General features: G+C 39.7%; 1 protein-coding gene across 1 annotated transcript in view; it reads left to right on the top strand.

Annotated features, from left to right (window-relative positions):
* Positions 1 to 20,099, top strand: part of LOC137382596 (dnaJ homolog subfamily C member 13) — a 155,466-nt gene that overhangs the window by 96,595 nt on the left and 38,772 nt on the right. Inside the window, exons 32-41 of the mRNA XM_068054739.1 lie at positions 214 to 368; positions 3,636 to 3,837; positions 9,079 to 9,194; positions 16,044 to 16,122; positions 16,681 to 16,816; positions 17,678 to 17,859; positions 18,208 to 18,282; positions 18,363 to 18,482; positions 18,712 to 18,891; positions 19,074 to 19,241. Of these exons, the coding sequence (XP_067910840.1) occupies positions 214 to 368; positions 3,636 to 3,837; positions 9,079 to 9,194; positions 16,044 to 16,122; positions 16,681 to 16,816; positions 17,678 to 17,859; positions 18,208 to 18,282; positions 18,363 to 18,482; positions 18,712 to 18,891; positions 19,074 to 19,241 (1,413 nt within the window). The remainder of the gene's footprint in view (positions 1 to 213; positions 369 to 3,635; positions 3,838 to 9,078; positions 9,195 to 16,043; positions 16,123 to 16,680; positions 16,817 to 17,677; positions 17,860 to 18,207; positions 18,283 to 18,362; positions 18,483 to 18,711; positions 18,892 to 19,073; positions 19,242 to 20,099) is intronic.

Raw genomic sequence — 20,099 nt, forward strand, 5'->3', positions numbered from 1 at the left:
ATTTGGTAAGTTTGAAAAGATACAAATATGGTATTGGTCATGGTAGTAACTGAGTGAACCCATCTATCATGGAGATTGCATATTCCAGCACTATTTATCAATGTGTTGGTTAATTCTGTTCAGTATTTCTCACAATTCAGTTGTAAACTAGGTTATAAGAATTGGGGAAAAGGCAAATACAACACTCCATCATTCTATTTCCATTTTATACAGGCAAAGGGACAAGACCTAGTACAACGGAGTGTCCTGGGACACCTTTTACCTGAAGCAATGGTCTGTTACCTGGAAAATTATGAACCAGAAAAATTTTCGGAGATTTTCCTAGGTGAATTTGACACTCCAGAAGCAATTTGGAGCAATGAAATGAGGTAGTGGCTTAACTTCCCTGAGTGTTTTGCACTGCTGTCTAATCCACATTTTCCTAATCAATCTGTTATAAATATATTAAACTTGTAAATGTTGTTGCAGATTTTAACTTTTGAAAATGAATTCTAGAAACTAGTGCTTAAGATGAGAGAGCATTTTTCCAGGCATTTTACAAATAAGGGAGGCCAGATATCGGAACATGCCTTAGATACAGTCCCATCAGGATGAGGCAAATTCATTGGTAACTTGTGTCAGATTTTAGCCACTCTGATAATTAATAGGTCCAAGATTCTAGTATCAGTAACCACCTAACACTTGAAATAATATGATTTAGCTTTCTGCCTATCTTCTGTTGATCTGTCAATCATTGTAAATACACAAGCACCACGTGTCCACAGTAACTTGAATCAAATCGGCTCACTAGATGGAACCATAGACATGCAGAAGTTGATCTCTGGTGTCTAAAGTCCAAGCTGTACAGTTACATCAGATGTTCTCTCTCTTTATACTCTAATGATCCATTGATGTCACAAAACCCTTTTGTCTTGCCTGCTTGTGATGGGAAGCTAGCAAACGTCAGCTGGAATCTTTCTAATTTGTGGTCTACAAGCACTCCCTTGATGCCAAACAGCATTCACTTGCTTTTCTTCAGTAATTTTCTTCACATACTAACTTGCTTACTGTTGTTTGTCATTTCTTGTAGCTTTATAATCATAGGTGTACACACCCCACATTCTTAATCTAATCTATTCCACTTGCACAGGCAGGAGGTTCATTCTTGCTGATCCTGGCAAACCTGCAGTGATGCCATTCAGCCCAGAAGTGAGCATGATTGGTCAGAGATTGAGAAATGACTGTTACTCACTCAAGCTTAAGCCTATATAATAGTTAATGGCAGGCAAAGCCCTGCTTTACTATGTTAAATTGCTATATAATTGCAAATTATTGTTCCTCATCTCATTGAAGCTTTCTGTTACCCAACATCAGGAATATCCTATTAATGTTCCCTAGACCACTTGTCTGAGTTCCTGACTTGAGCAAACTCTACTTATTTGTACAGCAAGTAATATCTGACATTTTATGTTAGTGTTAGTCATTTTATTTTAGCACCTCTCAAACCTATAACCTCCAGACAAATTGTGTTTATAAAAATGAGAGAGCACTCTTGAGACAACGGAATGCAATGCTCTTCAGGACATTCAGCATCTTGAGCACTTTGGGCTATTATGAACGCTGGACTTTGTAGTATGGTTATGTTTTAAGAACTGTGATCTTTAATGCAGTGGAAAATGGACATTCGAAGAAAACGTAACCTCATACAAAACCTGCCCACAGACAAGCCAGGGGTCTTGGTTACCATGCGAACAAAGAACCCAGATCAAAGATCCTTTTGAAAGCAGGGTGCAGGGTTGTAACACCTAAAGGACAAAGAGGTTTTGCTCTCCCAGGGTCTGATTGTAAACAGGGAGCCGGGGCTCTAAAATGCAGAGTTGAGTTACTATTTTTGACACCTGGAAATGGAGGAAAGCTCTGGTGATTTTGCTGTGGTCAGACCTATGGTCTCTGAATTGTCAAAGGCAAACAACTATTGACTTTTGATCTGGATAAACTCGAGAGGCTTTTGTAGGTCTGGGGGCTGAAAGGAAGAAACTAAGACTGGCATCCAGTTGAGCAGCATAGAGAGAGACCGGCACTGTTTCTGTGGATCACCGATACAGCAAAAGGCTGCTAAGATTTGAACCTGGTTCAAAGATTGCAGAGGAGATAAGACCAATGGTGTCACCAGAGATGCCTTATTAATGGAAGTCCAGTTGAGTGTGCTCAGAAGAAGTGAGCGAATAGAGCATTAGTTTTGAGAAGGACACTGGGAGATCTAATCCATTGCAGCTGGGTGGAATTTGGGACTTAACCGCAAGGATACCTTTTTCACTGAGAACACTAATGTATAAATGCGTGTGTGATTTTCAACTGTTAATAAGTTAATGAGAAATATCTTTCTCTTTAATTTAGTGTATTAGTTACCTACTCAATACTGTTTAGTTAATGTTGAGTTTTGGTTTAGTTATAGTAAAAGTCATAAAATGTGAAATCTTATGTGATTCTTAATCGGTAACTGGGGAGTTCATATCTCGTTTTAAAGTTTAGTGGTCTCTACTGATGTAACATTATTTATCAGGTCACTTTTATAAAGTCTAAAACCATTTTTTGAAAAAATACCCAAGTTTATGAAAGAAGAAATAATGCAAAAGGAGCAGTAAACGCAAAGCATTCCAGTGTGGGTGGTGCAGTGTATTGGTCTTTCACCCCTAGGCTTTGAATTCAAATATAGCCCACACTGATCAGATGGTACTCTACAGTATCTGCTGATAAGGGTCTTCAATTTGAACTTTCTTTAGGCAGTTTTATGCAATTTCTAGTAGCACCAATCCAGTATAAAACTGCCTCTAATTTGGTACTGTTTTCAAAAAAAAATTGAAAATCTCAGGCCACATGACTGCTGAAATGAGAATAGTATCTCACTGGTACAGTAGAGCTGCTCTTCTACGCTTAAGGCTCAGCATAGTAGAGGAAGTTTAATTCTGCAAGTAGCTATGCTACGCCTGACCTAGAAATATTTGGCGTTGCCTCTGGCTATCTAAAATGGGATGTGTCACATTACCCAGTACTAACATTTTTCAGAGAGCGCCTGAAATTTATAAAACTGACACTATGCTAAACCTTTATGGAACATGAAATGTAAAACAAAAGCAGAGAATGCTGAGCAGGTCAGGCAGCAACTGTAAGAGGACAAATGTTAACCTTTCAGCTCACATATTTCTTTACCAATGCTTTCCTTGGGCCTCCTTATCTCGAGAGACAATGGATACGCGCCTGAAGGTGGTCAGTGGTGTGTGGAGCAGCGCCTGGAGTGGCTATAAAGGCCAATTCTAGAGTGACAGGCTCTTCCACAGGTGCTGCAGAAAAATTTGTTTGTCGGGGCTGTTACACAGTTGGCTCTTCCCTTGCGCCTCTGTCTTTTTTCCTGCCAACTGCTAAGTCTCTTCGACTCGCCACACTTTAGCCTCACCTTTATGGCTGCCCGCCAGCTCTAGCGAACCAATGCTACCTGAGTGTTTTCAGCATTTTCTGTTTTGTTTCACATGTCCAGCATGTGCAGTTTTTTGTTTTAGAATGTTGTGTTATTTGACCTGAGTTAACTATGGAAGACATTACTGTGTATGAAAATTTAAGATGTCTGAGATTTAACCAGTCATTTTTTTTTTAAACAGGCGTCTAACGATTGAGAAGATTGCTGCCCATTTAGCAGATTTTACTCCACGCCTGCAAAGTAACACAAGAGCATTGTACCAATATTGCCCTATTCCTGCCATCAGCTATCCCCAACTCGAGAATGAGCTTTTCTGTAACATCTACTATCTTAAACATCTCTGTGATGCAATACGTTTTCCTGACTGGCCTGTTAAAGATCCAGTAAGTTTTTCTGATATTAACTAATTATATAATATGTGATAGTTTACAGGGTCAATTTTCTTTCTGCATAATTGTTCAAGACAGTGACTGAAAATCTTGGAATATATTACTGAATTTTCTTTATAGAACATTCACAAATGGGAAATATTTTCTAGCTATGTCGACCTTGATATAGCCGATTTTTTTTTTTCGTTATCGAGGTGTAGGCATTGCTGGCAGGGTTCGTGTTTATTGCCAAGTCCTATTTTGTTCTTGAGAATGTGTTGAACGGCCATCTTGAACCACCGCAGTCCATGTTGTGAAGGTGCTTCACAATGCTGTTAGGGACTTCCAGGATTGTGGCTCAAACAGCGATGTGTTAAAGTCGGGATTCTGTGTGACTTGGTGATGTTCCCATGTGGCTGGTGCCCTTTCCCTTCATACTGGTGTGGAGGTTGTGGGTTTGGCAGGTGCTGAAGAATTCTTAAGTTACCACAGCATATCTTGTAGTTAGCACTCACTGTAGCCATGGTACACCATTGTGGAGGAATGTATAATAAAAACAAGAAATGCTGGAACCACTCAGCAGGTCTGGCAGCATCTGTGGAAAGAGAAGCAGAGTTAACGTTGCGGGTCAGTGACCCTTCTTCGGAACTGACAAATATTAGAAATGTAAAAGGTTATAAGCAAGTGAGGTGGGGGTGGGGCAAGAGATAACAATGGAGAAGGTGTAGATTGGACAAGGCCACATAGCTGACCAAAAGGTCATGGAGCAAAGGCAAACAATATGTTAATGGTGTGTTGAAAGACAAAGCATTAGTACAGAAAAGGTGTTAACGGACTGAAGATTGAACAGCAGCAAGTGCAAACATGAAAAAAAAACAGTGGGTAAGCAAACTGAACAAACTAAGATGAAATGAAATAAATGCAAAAAAAAGGATTGTAAAAAATGTAAAGAAAAAAGGAAAAAATAACTAAAAATGAAAGTAAAATGGGGGCTGTGATGCTCTGAAATTATTGAACTCAATGTTCAGTCCAGAAGGCTGTAGTGTGCCTAATCGGTAGATGAGATGCTGTTCCTCGAGCTTGCGTTGATCACTGGAACACTGCAGCAATCCCAGGACAGAGATGTGAGCAGGGGGGAGTGTTGAAATGGCAAGCAACCGGAAGCTCAGCGTCCTGCTTGCGGACTGAGCGGAGGTGTTCCACAAAGTGGAGAAATGTATGTTTAGGCTAATGGGTGAAGTGCTGTTCAAGCAATCTGATTTACCCTGCTTCTGTAGTGTTGCAGCTGCATCCATCTAGGCAAGTGGAGAATATTCCATCACACCCCTGACCTGTTCCTTGTAAGTGGCGGGTGAGGCTTTGGGATGTCAGGAAGTGAGCTACTTGCCACAGAAGATCCACTCTCTAATATAGCAAACCTGCTCTGATACAGTACCCATGATATTTACGTGGCTGGTCCAGTTGAGTTTCTGATCAATGGTGACCCTCCAGGACGTTGGTGAGAGAGTCAGTGATGACAATGCCATTGATGTCAAGGAAAGGTAATTAGGCTCTGTCTTGTTGGAGATGATTGCCTGGTATTGTGTGGCACAAATGTTACTTGCCATTTATCAGCCCAAACCTGGATATTGTCCAGGTCTTAATGTAGGCATGGACTGTTCCATGTGATAAACTATGGATTTGCATGCTGCCAACATGCAAAATATTTTCAACTGAATAATTTGATCAAACCGGGACTAGCAACCCAGAGACTGAGAATTTGTATCCCACAATGGCAAGTTGTGAAATTGAACTCTCTGGTAATTTTTGGGGTAGCACCAAAAAATTGATAATATAAAGTGCAGATGGTTCCTTAATCCCCTTCAGGGAGGGGAAACTATCCAGTCTGGTCCCATGCCTATGGGTCAACTCTAATATGACCTTGTAAACTAGACAGTTGCACAAACAATCATTATTTGAAGGCCCATCACCATCTCTGAGCACCTAGGGATGGGCAGTAAATGTACACATGTCGCAAGAGCTGAAGATTTTTTTCAAAAAGCTGCAATGCAGTCTTAACATATTAAAGGGAAGATGCCAAGGAAAGAGCATCATCTATCCAGTATTGGAAGATAAAAAACTTATCAAAGTGTTTTGAATTATTGATATCCTACCAAACTTTGACAGATCAGCTAGCTTGAAATGTCAAGTTTTTTGCAAGCTGTGTGGATTTGTGATTCCAAGTAATGAATAACACAAACAACTTGTATTTTTATAGCACCCCTAATGCAGTAAAACGTCCCTAGGTGCTTAATTGGTTGTACTTTGAATTTAAATACGCTTAGCACTGTTAATAGTTGATTTATTTAAAGTGTAGCGTAAATAGCAACTTAATTATTTGAACCAGTTTAACCAGCGTATAACTGCACACAGTAATGCATTGAATGGGATAAAATATTTGCAAACTATCCCTGTATTTACAGTGAGGCTCAAATTGAAGTTATTACCTCCAGCAATATTTTATTCCATTACTTTCACACAGTCTGCAGTGTGCCAAGACGTGCTTGCACATTGACATTTAATGCTTGAGAATACCCTGGCCTCCTCTTGGCTTCAATTGATCAGTTCATGCGTACTGTTTTTTTTTCCCTCTTCAGTTTCAGCTTTGTTTAGTATTAGATTTTCTGCAAGCCCAGCTTGGGTTTTGACATGTATGTTTTTGCTGGCATTTAGAAATCCAAACCTTGTTTATGTTCTCATCTGCAGGCAGTGGCTCTTCCATTTTTTAAATTTTATTTATTTCTTTAGAGATATAGCACTGAAACAGGCCCTTCGGCCCACTGAGTCTGTGCCGACCAACAACCAACCATTTATACTAACCCTACAGTAATCCCATATTCCCTACCACCTACCTACACTAGGGGCAATTTACAATGGCCAATTTACCTATCACCTGCAAGTCTTTGGCTGTGGGAGGAAACCGGAGCACCCGGCGAAAACCCACGCAGTCACAGGGAGAACTTGCAAAATCTACATGGGCAGTACCCAGAATCGAACCCAGGTCCCTGGAGCTGTGAGACTGCGGTGCTAACCACTGTGCCGCCCTTTTTGTTTCAGTCCTGAACCGTAATTGCAGTAGCAACTTCTGATCTGTTCATTTGCCTTTTTTCCCAACAGTGGCAACTAATGTGCCTAGTCTGGAGGACAATTGATGCCATGGCTCTCTATAAACATGCTATTATGTTCTTACATGATGCTTGTAAATAGCCTCAATTTATTTTATGCCTGGGCTTGTCATATTTGGGAGCAGGTATGCAATTCTGGTTGCACTAAAACACCAAATGCTTTTCAGGAGAACAAGCCAATTAACTTTAATTGGAGCAGCATTCTACTTGGGTCTTACTATGACTGACTGAATTCCCAGAACCACTGTGAAATGATAATATCCCAGAACCACTGTGAAATTTTATTATCATAACCAGACCTTTTAATGACTTTCATATAGTGTTGACATTCTTGGAAAAAGCACAAATTTGCCAATTAACATTAAGGGACTTCCACATCCTAACCACTGATGCTGGCATATATAAGAGCCATAAGGTCCTGTTAGATTTCAAATCTACATTAGATATTCCCCATTTCTTGTGGCCACCTTGCCTAATTTTAATGGTACCCTAATGCATAATCCTAGGGAGCCCAACCATTGTATCCCTTTATGGCCTTAATACTAATCCACAATTTCCAGGGCCTCTGTTTTGTGAATTTTACCTATTGAGAGCTACATTTAATTGAATAGTAGTATTTACACAAATTGCTGCAAGATCCTCCTGTGGTGGAAGGTTTAAAAATCCCAAAATATGCTTGTGCTGTTTATCTTGCCTGAATTTTATCACCTTTTTTGAAGCTTTTTTTGGACAGTTAGAAAAATAGACAAACCCTTTGGATAGTCAGTTGTCCAATAATGTGGGGAGCTCTTTGTGCAGGCAATCAGTGTGAAAGTTGGCCTCACCGCTGATCATTTGGAGGTCAGTCCCTTGCCTCTTCCAAAAATTGACAGCAACCGTAATACTAGCTCTGAATTATCTTCAGTGGTCCCAAGGGTTGGGCAATTTCTCTTGCCATTTTCCATCTTAGTATTCTGGTGACGAGGGTGCTAGTCCTCCTGTAGAGTGAGCCACATTAGCGGTGCTTCTTCCAGTTGAGAAAATTGACAAGACTACTTTATCTTCAATTTCCATTGACTTTGCATCTCGTCAGTGTTCAGTCTTTCTTTATCCAGAATGTTTTGGAGCCACTTTATACTTGAGTCGATTATCTTTTCTCTGTTATCAATGTGAACCTGTACGATCCCAGATAACTGTTAAAATTCGCACTGTCTTATGCTCCCTGCAATGTTGAAATAAATTGTAATTTGATTTGGATGTGACAGTCACATGCTGATTACAGCCTGGAATCCGATTCAATAAAACTCATTGGGGATATGATGCACACTACAGCCCATTAACTGCTGCCTGACATTGGCAGTGGTATGTACCTTTGGTAAAATTAATGTGGTTCAATGTACTATGCCTTGAAATAAGGTATTAATTATTGGCTCTGCTTAGTGATGCATCAGTAAGCTATGGAATAAGTTGTGCAAAAAAAGTAAACTAGGATATATCCAAGTCATTTAATATAACCAGGTTACATCCAATGCAACTTCCTTGGGCAGAAGGTTCATTCTGAATATCTCACTGTATCCAAAGAACATGCAATCACATCTGTCTGCCTGTATAGCAAGTAATGTCAGTCGGAGCGATCAGAGATTGAGATACTGCACTTGAAGTAAAACTGCGAAATCTTCCATGTACCAAAATTTAATACAACAATATGATGTATTTAAACATACATTGAGTGCAACAAAATGAATTTTTGTATTAGATGGATTGGCATATCCAGGTTTTTTGCCATTCAGTATTTACCGTGCATTCCTGAAATTGTTAAATTCCTAAAATCAATGGTCCCATATGTTTCATTTACTAATGCATTATGTACATTAATGCACAAAAGGAGTTGCACAATAAAAATAAAGTTGTAGCAGGTTATTTTCTACTTTGGATGATTGATTAAATCTTCCAAATTTAATGCACTTTTCAACTATCAATGTAAATATTGTAATGTAATATTCACACCATAGTAATAGGTTAGAACTGAACAAATCTTGATTCAGTGAGTATATGGATTTCAAATGCCACACTCAGATATGGGAATTTTCAATATTTGCCTCTGTGTATTCAGGTTAAATTGCTTAAAGACACTCTCGATGCTTGGAAAAAAGAAGTGGAAAAGAAGCCACCTTCAATGTCAATTGATGAAGCGTATGATGTTTTGAACCTTCCGAAGGGGCAAGGAATGTGAGTATTGGTAGCCGATGGAAGTTTTATTAGATCAGAAAAGTTACTGTTGTATTTAATTTTTTTTTAAACTCTCCCGATAGAATGACCATTTGCTAAGCAGTCAAATCTCACAAATTGCTTTGTTTTCCATGAATCTAAAATATTTTTAATGTGCATAAACACAGCTTCAGCTTAGGTGTTTGCCAATTTTGTGCTTGTGAAATAAGCTACAGTTGTAAATCTGTTTAATGTATGGAGAACACAGCCTTAGGCCACTAAATGCAAGAATTACGCATGAGGCAAAGCAAACCTATGAACAATGCAGCTATTAAATGAGCTGTCATTCCCCCTTCCTGTGGAGTGAATTCCATACCAGCAACTTCATGTATATGTTTTCTTCACTTAGTATTCAGTAATCCAGTTTCTACCAGAAGTATGATTTAAGATGAAAAGTATACATTACAAAAATATCATTAAAATCTACTCGCCGTTTATATGAAAATCCAGCTTCCTCTTGTCATATGGCTGGCTGCACATGTCAACTTTTGATATTGCAAATTCCTATATCCAGATTGTTGATCACCCAATTGAATCAGTCAAAATGGTTTTGGAAAAAAGCTGCCATTTTAGTCTCAACCATTGATATGTTTAATGTCAAAATAAAATTAAGCAAATATTTTCTGAAATGCATTTTGCAAAATATCATGGTTGAACCATTCTGTTTAATACTTTCATTAAAGTTTTTACTTTAAAGTTTCAGCCTGTCTCAAAAGCCTGGAATTTAACCGGGTACTTCTACCTTTTAAAAGTTGAGCTTTCAATCACTTTTGTGCACAGAGTATGTGTAGTTTGTTGAATTTCCCAGGATACAAGCTATACATCAACATAATTTGAAATCCTGTTAAGATTTGAGTTCCTTTGTTCCTAAAGAAACTTCATAGAATATACAGCACAGAAACAGATCATTCTGCCCAACTGGTCTATGCTAATACTTGTTCCACACGAGCCTCCTCCCACCCCTATTCATGTAACCCTACAACATAATCTTCTAGTCCTCTTCCCCCTCGTGTTTATTTAGTTTCCCCTTTAATGCATCTATGGTACACACCTCAGCTATTCCTTGTAGTAGTGAGTTCCACATTCCAACCACTCTTATAAGGATGTTTCTCCTAAATTCCCAAATGGATCTATTAGTGGCTATCTTGTATTTATGGCCCTTTGTTTTGGTTTCCTCCCACAAGTAGAAACATCTTTTCCATGACTACCCTTTCATAATCATAAATACCTCCTGTCAGGTCACCCTTAGCTTTTCTTTTCAAGGGAAAAGAACCCTAGCATATTCAAACTTTCCTGATGCGTATAAACTGTTAGTTTATACGCATCATCTGTGTAAACTTTTTTTACATTTTACAGTACCTCTTGGTTTTGTATATGGATACCAGACCTGTGCATAGTACTCTGTGTGTTCCAACCAAGATTCTGTACTTTTGTTTGCTTTTTTTACTGTCTTATTAACCTGCAGTGTTATCTTGTAGTTGGTGTACCTATAATCCCTAAAATGCCTTTGCTCCTATACCCCATTTAGACTCTTATTTTCCAAGGGATATGTGGCTTCCTTATTCTTACTACCAAAATGCACCACTCTACAGATCTATATTGAAATTCATATGCCAATTGTATGCCCATTCTGCAAGTTTATTAACATCTTGTATTCTGTTGCAGTCTTCCTCAGTATTAACTATGACCCCCCCCCCCCCCCCCCACCCAAATTTGGAGTCATCAAGTTTTGAAATTGTACTTCTGATTCCAGAGTCCAAATAGTTTGTAAATGGTGGATAGTGGTCCCATGACCTATCCTTATGGAACATCTCTTCCGACCTTCTGCCAGTTTAAATAACTAACTTCAACTCCTACTCTATTTTGTTTAATTGCCAGCTTGCTGTTCATTCTTCTACTGGTCCTCTGACTCCATGTGCTCTGACCTCCTGACCTCATTACAGCCTTTGTCCAAACAAGGACAGAAGAGCTGAACTCCAGAGGTGAGGGGAGAGTGATTGTCCTTGACATCAAGGCAACATTCGACTGAGTATGGCATCAAGGAACCCTAGCAAAATTGGAGTCATTGGGAATCGAGGGGGAAACTCTCCACTGGTTAGAGTCCTAACTCAAAGGAAGATGGCTGTGATTGTTAGAGGTCAATCATCTCAGTCCCAGGACATCACTGCATGAATTCCTGAGGGTAGTGTCCTAAGCCCAATCATCTTCAGCTGCTTCATCAATGACCTTCCCTCCATCATAAGGTCAGAAGTGGGGATGTTCACTGTACAATGTTCAGCACCATTCGCGATGAATCAGATGTTGAAGCAGCCCATGTCCATATGCAGCAAGATCTGAACAACATCCAGGCTTGGGCTGATGTGTGGCACAAATGTTACTTGTCACTTAAGTGCCAGTCAATGACCATCTCAAATAAGAGAGAACCTAACCATCTCCCCATGAGATTCAATGGCATTGCCATTGCTGAAAACCCCCCAGGAGAGATAGTGGGGTAATCATTGACCAGAAATTGAACTGGACCAGCTGCATAAATGTTGCGACGAGCAGGTCAGAGGCTGGGAATTCTGCAGCGAGTACCTAATCTCCTTTCTCCTCAATGCATGTCCACCATTTGCAAGGCACAAGTCAGGAGTGTGATGGAATACTCTCCACTTGCCTAGATGGGTGCAGCTCCAACAACACAAGAAGCTCGACTGCTGCGGCTCAAGAAGGTGGCTCACCACCTTCTCGAGGGCAATTAGGGATGGGCAGTATATGCTGTCTTAGCCAGCGACACCTACATCCCATGAAATAACCAATCGGGGAAAAGCAGCCTGCTTGATTGGCACCCATCCACCACCTTCAACATTCACTCCCTCCACCACTGACTCTCAATGGCAGCAATGAGCATTATACACAAGATGCACTGCCACAACTCACCAAGGCTGCTTCGCAGCACCTTCCAAGCCCGTGACCTCTACATCTAGAAGGACAAGGGCAGCATATGCATGGGAACACCACCACCTGCAAGTTCCCCTCCAAGCCACACACCATCCTGACTTGGAACTATATTGCTGTTCCTTCACTGTCACTTGGTCAGAATCCTGGAGCTCCCTTCCTAACAGCACTGTTGGTGTACCTACACCCCAAGGACTGCAGTGGTTCAAGAAGGCAGCTCATCACTCACTTGTCTAGGGCAATTAGGGATGGGCAACAAATGCTGTCCTAGCCAATGATTCCTACGTCCCACAAACGAATAAAAAAAAAGCCCTTTTTGAAAATTCTAATATATTGCATCTACTACGTTGCCTTTGTCTACTCTTTCTATTAATACTTGAAGAATTCAATAAGGTTGATCAGGTATGACCTTCCCTTTTGAAATCCGTGCCGAATACTTTATTATGGTTTGAAGTCTCAGCTTTTATTTGAGGCTTGATAAGTTTATATAAAGATATTAATGTTTTTCTGTCTGAACTCCTCGGAGAAACCTTAGAGGCAACACATGTGAACAGCTTTTATTCTTTTGCTAATTCGAAAAGAAAACAATGCTCATTTCCTGAACCATTTTGGAGGCTTGAGAAATTTTGTGTATTTAAAATTTGAAAATGTTAATGTACTTCTGAAAATTGAGTTCGTTTTCATGGAAATTTTTGCTCGTTCAGTTATAACCTTGGATTAAACTAAGGGGTGAAATCCAGACTTATCACTGTCGCTTCCTTAACTACTTGACCTTTTAACAAAGAAACCACACATTCAGGTAAAAAGTGACACGTTTGTAGTCTCCTAAAACACTATTTTTGCATTGAGTTTAAACTTACCAGTTTTTGAGGAATGTTTTTTTCCACACAGTGATTCTTTTTAGCACTAGTTCTTGCAGTTCAACGTGACTGTAAAACTCAATTTTGAGGACATAAGGGAAATTTTTGGGGCATTTTCATCAATAGTGTAATTGAAAGGACATAAACTTGCTCTTTCCACGAAGAATCTTATAAAGTTGCACCTTGCAATATGAATGAGAGTAGAAATGATTTTGGGAAGTGGTGCCAAGTGATACAGACTAGCTGCCCTTCTGAAGCTGAATAGGATTTGTTTTGAAGTTGCAATTATATAGTAGCACTTTTTACTGACCTGGGACATGCCAAAGCATTTTACAGGAAATGAACTACTTTTGAAATGCAGTCACTGCTCTAATGTAGGCAAATGCAGCAGCCAATTAGCACAAAGCAAGGTCCCATAAATAGTGATGTGCATTCCCAGATAATTTTTTAGTGATACTTAAGGGATTAATATTGGCCTGCTCTTCTTTGAAAAGTGCAATGAAGTTTTGTGCATCCTCCTGAAGGGGTAAATGGAGCCTTGATTTAATGTCTCATCTGAAAGACTGCACCTTCAGAGGTGCAGCAGTCCCTCTGGAAGTTTCAGCCTGGATTGTGCTCGTCTCTGGAATGGAGTTTTAACCCACCACCTCCACACTCAGGCAAGAGTGTTACCTCTGAGTCAAGGCTGACATTTAAGCTTGCATCCAATCCCTTTTCTAGAGCACAGTTGTGGTTTCTATCCACTAGAACGGGGATCCTAATGAGCTTGAAAACTGCCAATGAATAAGACACTTAAGATGGTTCTTCAGGGTATTGCAGAACATGTTTTAGATGTTTTGGAAGCCCAAGGAAATAATAGTAAAGGTACACATTAATCTTACTCATGAGGGATCTGAGGGACGAGCTATCATTGAGGTAGATTTTTGGCAAGCAGATATAGCTAGAGGGATAGAGGACTCCTGCCTACACTGACATACTAAAATTATCCTGGAATCCTGGGGTAGTAATGAGCCTTATAGTGAGTAAAGCTTTGCCAAAATCTGTGAATCTGGATTAAACAATTGATTAAACCTGGTCAGGGTGGTACCATTATTCAAGAAGGGTAGCAGGGATAGACCAGGTAAATACAGGCCGGTGAGTGTAACATCAGTGGTTGGGAAATTATTGGAAAAAAATTCTGAGGGACAGGATTAATCTCCACTTGGAGAGGCAGGGAATAATCAGGGTTAGTCAGCACGGCTTTGTTAGGGGGAGATCGTGTCTAACTAACTTGATAGAATTTTTCAAGGAGGTGACTAGATGTGTAGATGAGGGTAAGGCAGTTGATTTAGTCTACATGGACTTCAGTAATGCTTTTGATGAGGTCCGCATGGGAGATTGGTTAAGAAGGTAAGAGTCCATGGGATCGAGGGCAATTTGGCAAATTGGATCCAAAATTGGCTTGGCGGGAAACAGAGGGTAATGGTCAAGGGTTGTTTTTGCAAGTGTTGTTTTTGCAAGTGGAAGCCTGTGACCAGTGGTGTACATTAATGATTTAGACATGAATATAGGAGGTATGATAAGTAAGTTCGCAGATGACATGAAAATTGGTGTCGTAAATAGTGAGGAGGAAAGCCTTAGATTGCGGAATGATATAGATGGGCTGGTAAGATGGGTGGAGCTGTGGCAAATGGAATTTAATCCTGAAGTGTGAGGTGATGCATTTTGGGAGGACTAACAAGGGAGTATACCATGGATGGTAGGACCCTAGGAAGTACAGAAGGTCAGAGGGACCTTGGTGTAGTTGTACATAGATCACTGAAGGCAGCAGCACAGGTAGATAAGGTGGTTAGGGAGGCATATAGGATACTTGCCTTTATTAGCCGAGGCATAGAATATAAGAGCAGGGAGGTTATGATGGAGCTGTATAAAACGCTAGTTAGGCCACAGCTGGAGTACTTTGTACAGTCTGGGCACCGCACTATAAGAAGGATGTGATTGCACTGGAGAGGTTGCAGAGGAGATTCACCAGGATGTTGCCTGGGCTGGAGCATTTCAGCTATGAAGAGAGACTGAAAAGGCTAGGGTTGTTTTCCTTAGAACAGAGAAGGATGAGGGGGGACATGATTGAGGTATACAAAATTATGAGGGGCATTGATAAGTTAGATAGGAAGAGACTTTTTCCCTTAGCGGAGGGATCAATAACCAGGGGGCATAGATTTTAGGTAAGGGGCAGGAGGTTTAGAGGGTGGTTGGAATCTGGAACGCACTGCCTGAAGAGGTGGTAGAGGCAGGAACCCTCACAACATTTAAGAAGTATTTAGATGAGCACTTGAAACGCCGTAGCATACAAGGCTACGGGCCAAGTGCTGGAAAATGGAACTAGAATAGTTAGGCGCTTGATGGCCAGCACAGACGCGATGGGCCGAAGGGCCTGTTTCTGTGATGTATAACTCTACGTCTCCATGACTCAGGGTCTGCTCCAGGATTCACCATATTAGATGTCTCAACTGGAGGGTCACTGCTGGGAGTGGTATATGGTTAATTCCCCTGAGACTACTGATAAATTAGCTGTTTCTGCAAGCAAATGTTTTCAGTGTTTTTCGTTAATAATTCTTCATTTATCTGTGGCACTTGCTTCGTGGGAAGCAGACCACAAGTTGCCTAACCCTGTCCTAACATGGTGTTTTTAAAGGGCCAAGCAGTGGGAAGCTCAATGCTGCTAAGGAGCATGATTTTAAGTGGTAAAACTCTAGCAGTACCATTCCACATACTTGGGCTCTGCCAACCAGCACTTCGACTGTGGGGACTTGGCTAAGTGGACTGAGTTCTACAAGTTCAAAATGGGCACTTTATACCTGGCAAACATGCACTCCAGCTGTATGGATTTTTCAGTAGCTTGGCTTGGAGACTCGGAGATGTGGTGGGTGACCAGAAAAAAGGGAACTATTTCAGAAGACTGATTAGAGATTCTTGATGACTTTCTGAATGAGTATTAGCCATGAGTAATCTGTTCCATTAATTTTCTCGCTAGGCATGATGAGAGCAAGATTAGGAAAGCCTATTTCAGGCTTGCACAGAAGTATCATCCTGACAAGAATCCTGAAGGCAGGGTAAGTTCTGTTATAACACAACAATTGTGAAGAATGGCAATAGATTTATGCACTTGGAAAGAATGTTACAATAGCAGCTGTGCTTTACTTTGTTGCTTGAAGTGTTGAAAATATAATAAAACATCTGAAGTTGGTAATTGAGTTTCTAAATGCTGACTGGGAGTAGTGCACAGCCGAGGTTTGATCACTGGGGTCCTGCACTGCAGTTTCATTGGCAGTTACTTCCTTTTTATATATTTAAAAGAGCATTTCAATAAAGGTAAACGACTATCACAACGTGTGTATCAAGCCTTTTATGTAGTAAAACATCCCAAGACACTTCACGGAAGCATTATGAAACAAAACTTGGCACAGAGCCATGTGAGATATTAGGGCAGGTGACCAAAATCTTGGTTGAAATGATGGGTTTTAAGTAGCATCTTAAAAGAGGGAAGAAAGGCGGAGAGGTTTCAAGAAGGAATTCAAGCTCGAGGCCTTGGCAGCTACAAACTACATTGTAGAATTTGAGCTATTCTTTCCGCCTATTATAAATATCTTCTGCATTGTTTGTTTTTCAAGGATACTTTTGAAAAGGTGAATAAAGCTTATGAATACTTGTGCACAAAGTCAATCAGAGTGGTGGATGGACCTGATCCAGAGAACATTATTCTCATCCTGAAAACACAGAGCATCCTCTTCAACAGATACAAAAAGGGTAATATCATCTTCCATAAGGAATGTTGAATATTTTGTTTAACTTGACAAACATGAACATTTTGCTAAATTGGAAATATTTCTGGATGTTAATTTCAAATGGTACTCATTTGTACTCAAAACAATACAAATCAGTTTAGAATTTCATAACTGAATCAATTGGAGTACATGGTAAAGAAAGTAGATGAGGATTAAAAATAGATGAAGAGGGGGTAGTTAAAAGTTTGACTATGTTTAAAGTAGAAAAGTCACCCATTCTGGATTGGATGGTTCCTAGATTGCTGAGGGGAGTAAGGGTGGATATAGAAGAGGCTCTGGCCAAAATCTTCCTATCATTCTTGGATACGGGAGTGGTGTCAGAGGACTGGAAGGTTGCAAATGTTCTATCCCTGTTTGGAAAAAGGAGAGGGAAAGCCCCAGGAACCACTAGCTAGTTAGCCTAACATTGGTGGTTAGGAAGCTTTTAAAAACAATAATCCAAGACCAAGTTAATTCACTTGAAAAAGAATGGGTTAATAAATGAGTCAGCAAAGATTTATTAAAGACAAATCATGTTGAAGTCCAATGTAATCCTTTTTGACTAATTATCATCTTGAAGCAGTAAACTGCTCAAAGATCTTTAGGGCTGTTTTTCAATTATCATTTTTGTGTTGTCACTGTTTTATGGGGGGGGGGGGGTGGCGACTGTCAACTTTTTTGAGGCTGTTAACTTTTCTGAGTTTTGTAGCTTGGCATTTGCGCTTTTCAAGTTATCTGAACTTTGCATAAATATAATTGTTTGCATTTGTGAGATTCATAAAATTGCTGAGTTTTTTTGAAGTTCTAGTTTAGCTGTCACCTAAAAATTGTATTTTTCTTGTAGATCTAGAGCCCTATAAATATGCAGGATACCCAATGTTAATCAAAACTATTACCATGGAAACTTCAGATGATCAACTGTTTTGCAAGGTGTCCTTGTTGCCGGCTTCCACTGAATTGGCTTTTCATACTGTCAATTGCTCAGCACTGAATGCTGAGGAGCTTCGCAGAGAGAATGGAATAGAGGTAACTCACACACAACAGTGCGTGATGTGTTTAAGAAAATACAAAATTAACCATTGTTTAAAAATTATTCTTGTCATCTTGTACTCTTTATAAATTTGGAAAGCCTAGCAACATTATCAGTGGAGAGGATTTAATTCAGAAATATATGCTGGAAATATTTCATTAAATCCATTTACACAGTAATCATATAATTAAGACTTTGCAGTCTATATTTCCACCAAGGTCTAGGTATAGTCATTTTTAATGCACTGTGATTAAAATGAATATTTTAGGATTAATCAACTTCCAATTTTACAATGTAAGTAAACTTTCAGTAATTCTCTAAATGGTTGTCATTCATTTTTTTAGGTGCTACAAGATGGCTTTGCACGTTGTGTGGCAGTGTTAACAAACTCTAGCAAAAAGGGTGACATGGCTGTGGAGGTAAAATTATTAAAATAGTACGGCTTGAAATTCTCCACTCTGATGTAATAGAATTAATGTGCCGCCTCTGTTTGCTTTAGGTGTGTGGCCATATCTGTAAGTGTTACAGCGTTGCAGCTCAGTTTGAGGAATGCAGGGAAAAAATAACAGAAATGCCCAATATCATAAGAGATCTCTGCAGATTGCTGTATTATGGCAAAGTAGGTACTTTTTCATTGAGTGTGATTATAAAAGAAACTGTCAGATCAGTGCAGATTTTTGAAATGATGCATTATTTTTCTGTTTTCCACTGAAAAGTTAAAGTACTTGTTCCTGAATTACAGTGTTGCATACAGTGCTATGGATAATCTCAATTTGATTACTTTTCAATGCACCTAGTAAAAAGACAGTCTTTAAGCTTGCATTCTAAGTGCGTGTCTTTGTACACAGAGCCTACCACGGACGGCCATGCTGGCAGTTGAATGTGTTAGTTCCTTTGCTGTGGATTACTGGTTGCAAACGCACTTGTTTCAAGCTGGTATTCTGTGGCACCTTCTTGTCTACCTCTTCAGCTATGATTACACACTGGAAGAAAGTGGAATTCAAAAGTGTGAAGAAACCAACCAGCAGGTATTGACTAGAATTGGTTGTTGCTGTCATCAGACTTTGTCTAAAATTGAAAAAAATTAATTTTTTTGAGTCTCACTTAATTCTTATATAATTCAATATTTGGACAAGGTCTTTTTGTCCTAAGAAATAGACTTGTAAATGGTCCATGCAATCAGTTGCTATGTTCTGTTTCTTTTTAACAGGAAGTTTCAAATAGTCTTGCAAAGCTCTGTGTAACTGCCCTGAGTCGGTTAGGTGGCTTTTTGCCAAGCGAAAAGGCAACACCTGAAAACCCTACAATAAGGAAATGTTTGGCAGCTTTGTTATCACCTTTTGTCTCAAGAAGGCTTTCTCAAGATAGTCCTGCAGAGGTAATGTTATACTTATTTCTCTCCATTGTACTTTTCTCAGTGTTTTCAATTGTATAAATTTGTCTGGAACTGCAGAATTAATCCAGTATTCCTAAAGGAACAAGGGTATCTGACTATTAATAATTTGATTTTAAATAATTTTATGCTTCAGTTGTATTAGTGATACCTTACCAAGATCTGCGTGGTAACCTGCTCGTGTAGCGGTTGGTTGATGTGAATTTTTTTTAAAAAGCTAAAACTGCAATGTTTTTGTAAGCCAGTTTTGGGGAGGGAGGGGCTAAGAGCTGTGTCACTTTGTCATTTCCGAGTGATGTGACTTGTATTATAACCTGGATTTGTTTTTAAAAGTTTGCAAACATTTTCGTGTGGACAGTGTCCCTTCAAGTGCCCTGCTTTGGAATTGGGTGGTGGTTTGGCTTGGGTGGTTTCAGTTTGGGTTGGGTTCCTACAATGAAGGCTGAAGAGGGATGCAGGCAAATAGTCTAACTATCTACAAGATAATTCATATTCTGATGGCTGGATAGATCCTAAATATGCTGGTGTTCTCCACCATACTCTCAATGTCTTGGTCAGCTGTATTGGAAGAGCACAACCACAAAAAAAAACCAAATAGTAATTGGGCTTAATGCTGGTTAACATCACATTCAGTGATGCAGTCCTTGCTCCAAGGATCTGCTATGACTTGCCCTATAGCAAGCTCATACCCAACTGGAAACCAGGATGTGATCTAGTTGAGATATTGTTGATTAAGGTGAATTGGCACCTCCTGTCTTCTGAATTAGTACTGCAACACCACCCTCATCCTTACAGCCAGTATTGCCGAAACAGTCTTCGATGTAAGTTAATTGGTCCACAGTG

Source organism: Heterodontus francisci, chromosome 2, assembly GCF_036365525.1.
Source record: "Heterodontus francisci isolate sHetFra1 chromosome 2, sHetFra1.hap1, whole genome shotgun sequence".
Lineage (NCBI taxonomy): Eukaryota > Metazoa > Chordata > Chondrichthyes > Heterodontiformes > Heterodontidae > Heterodontus > Heterodontus francisci.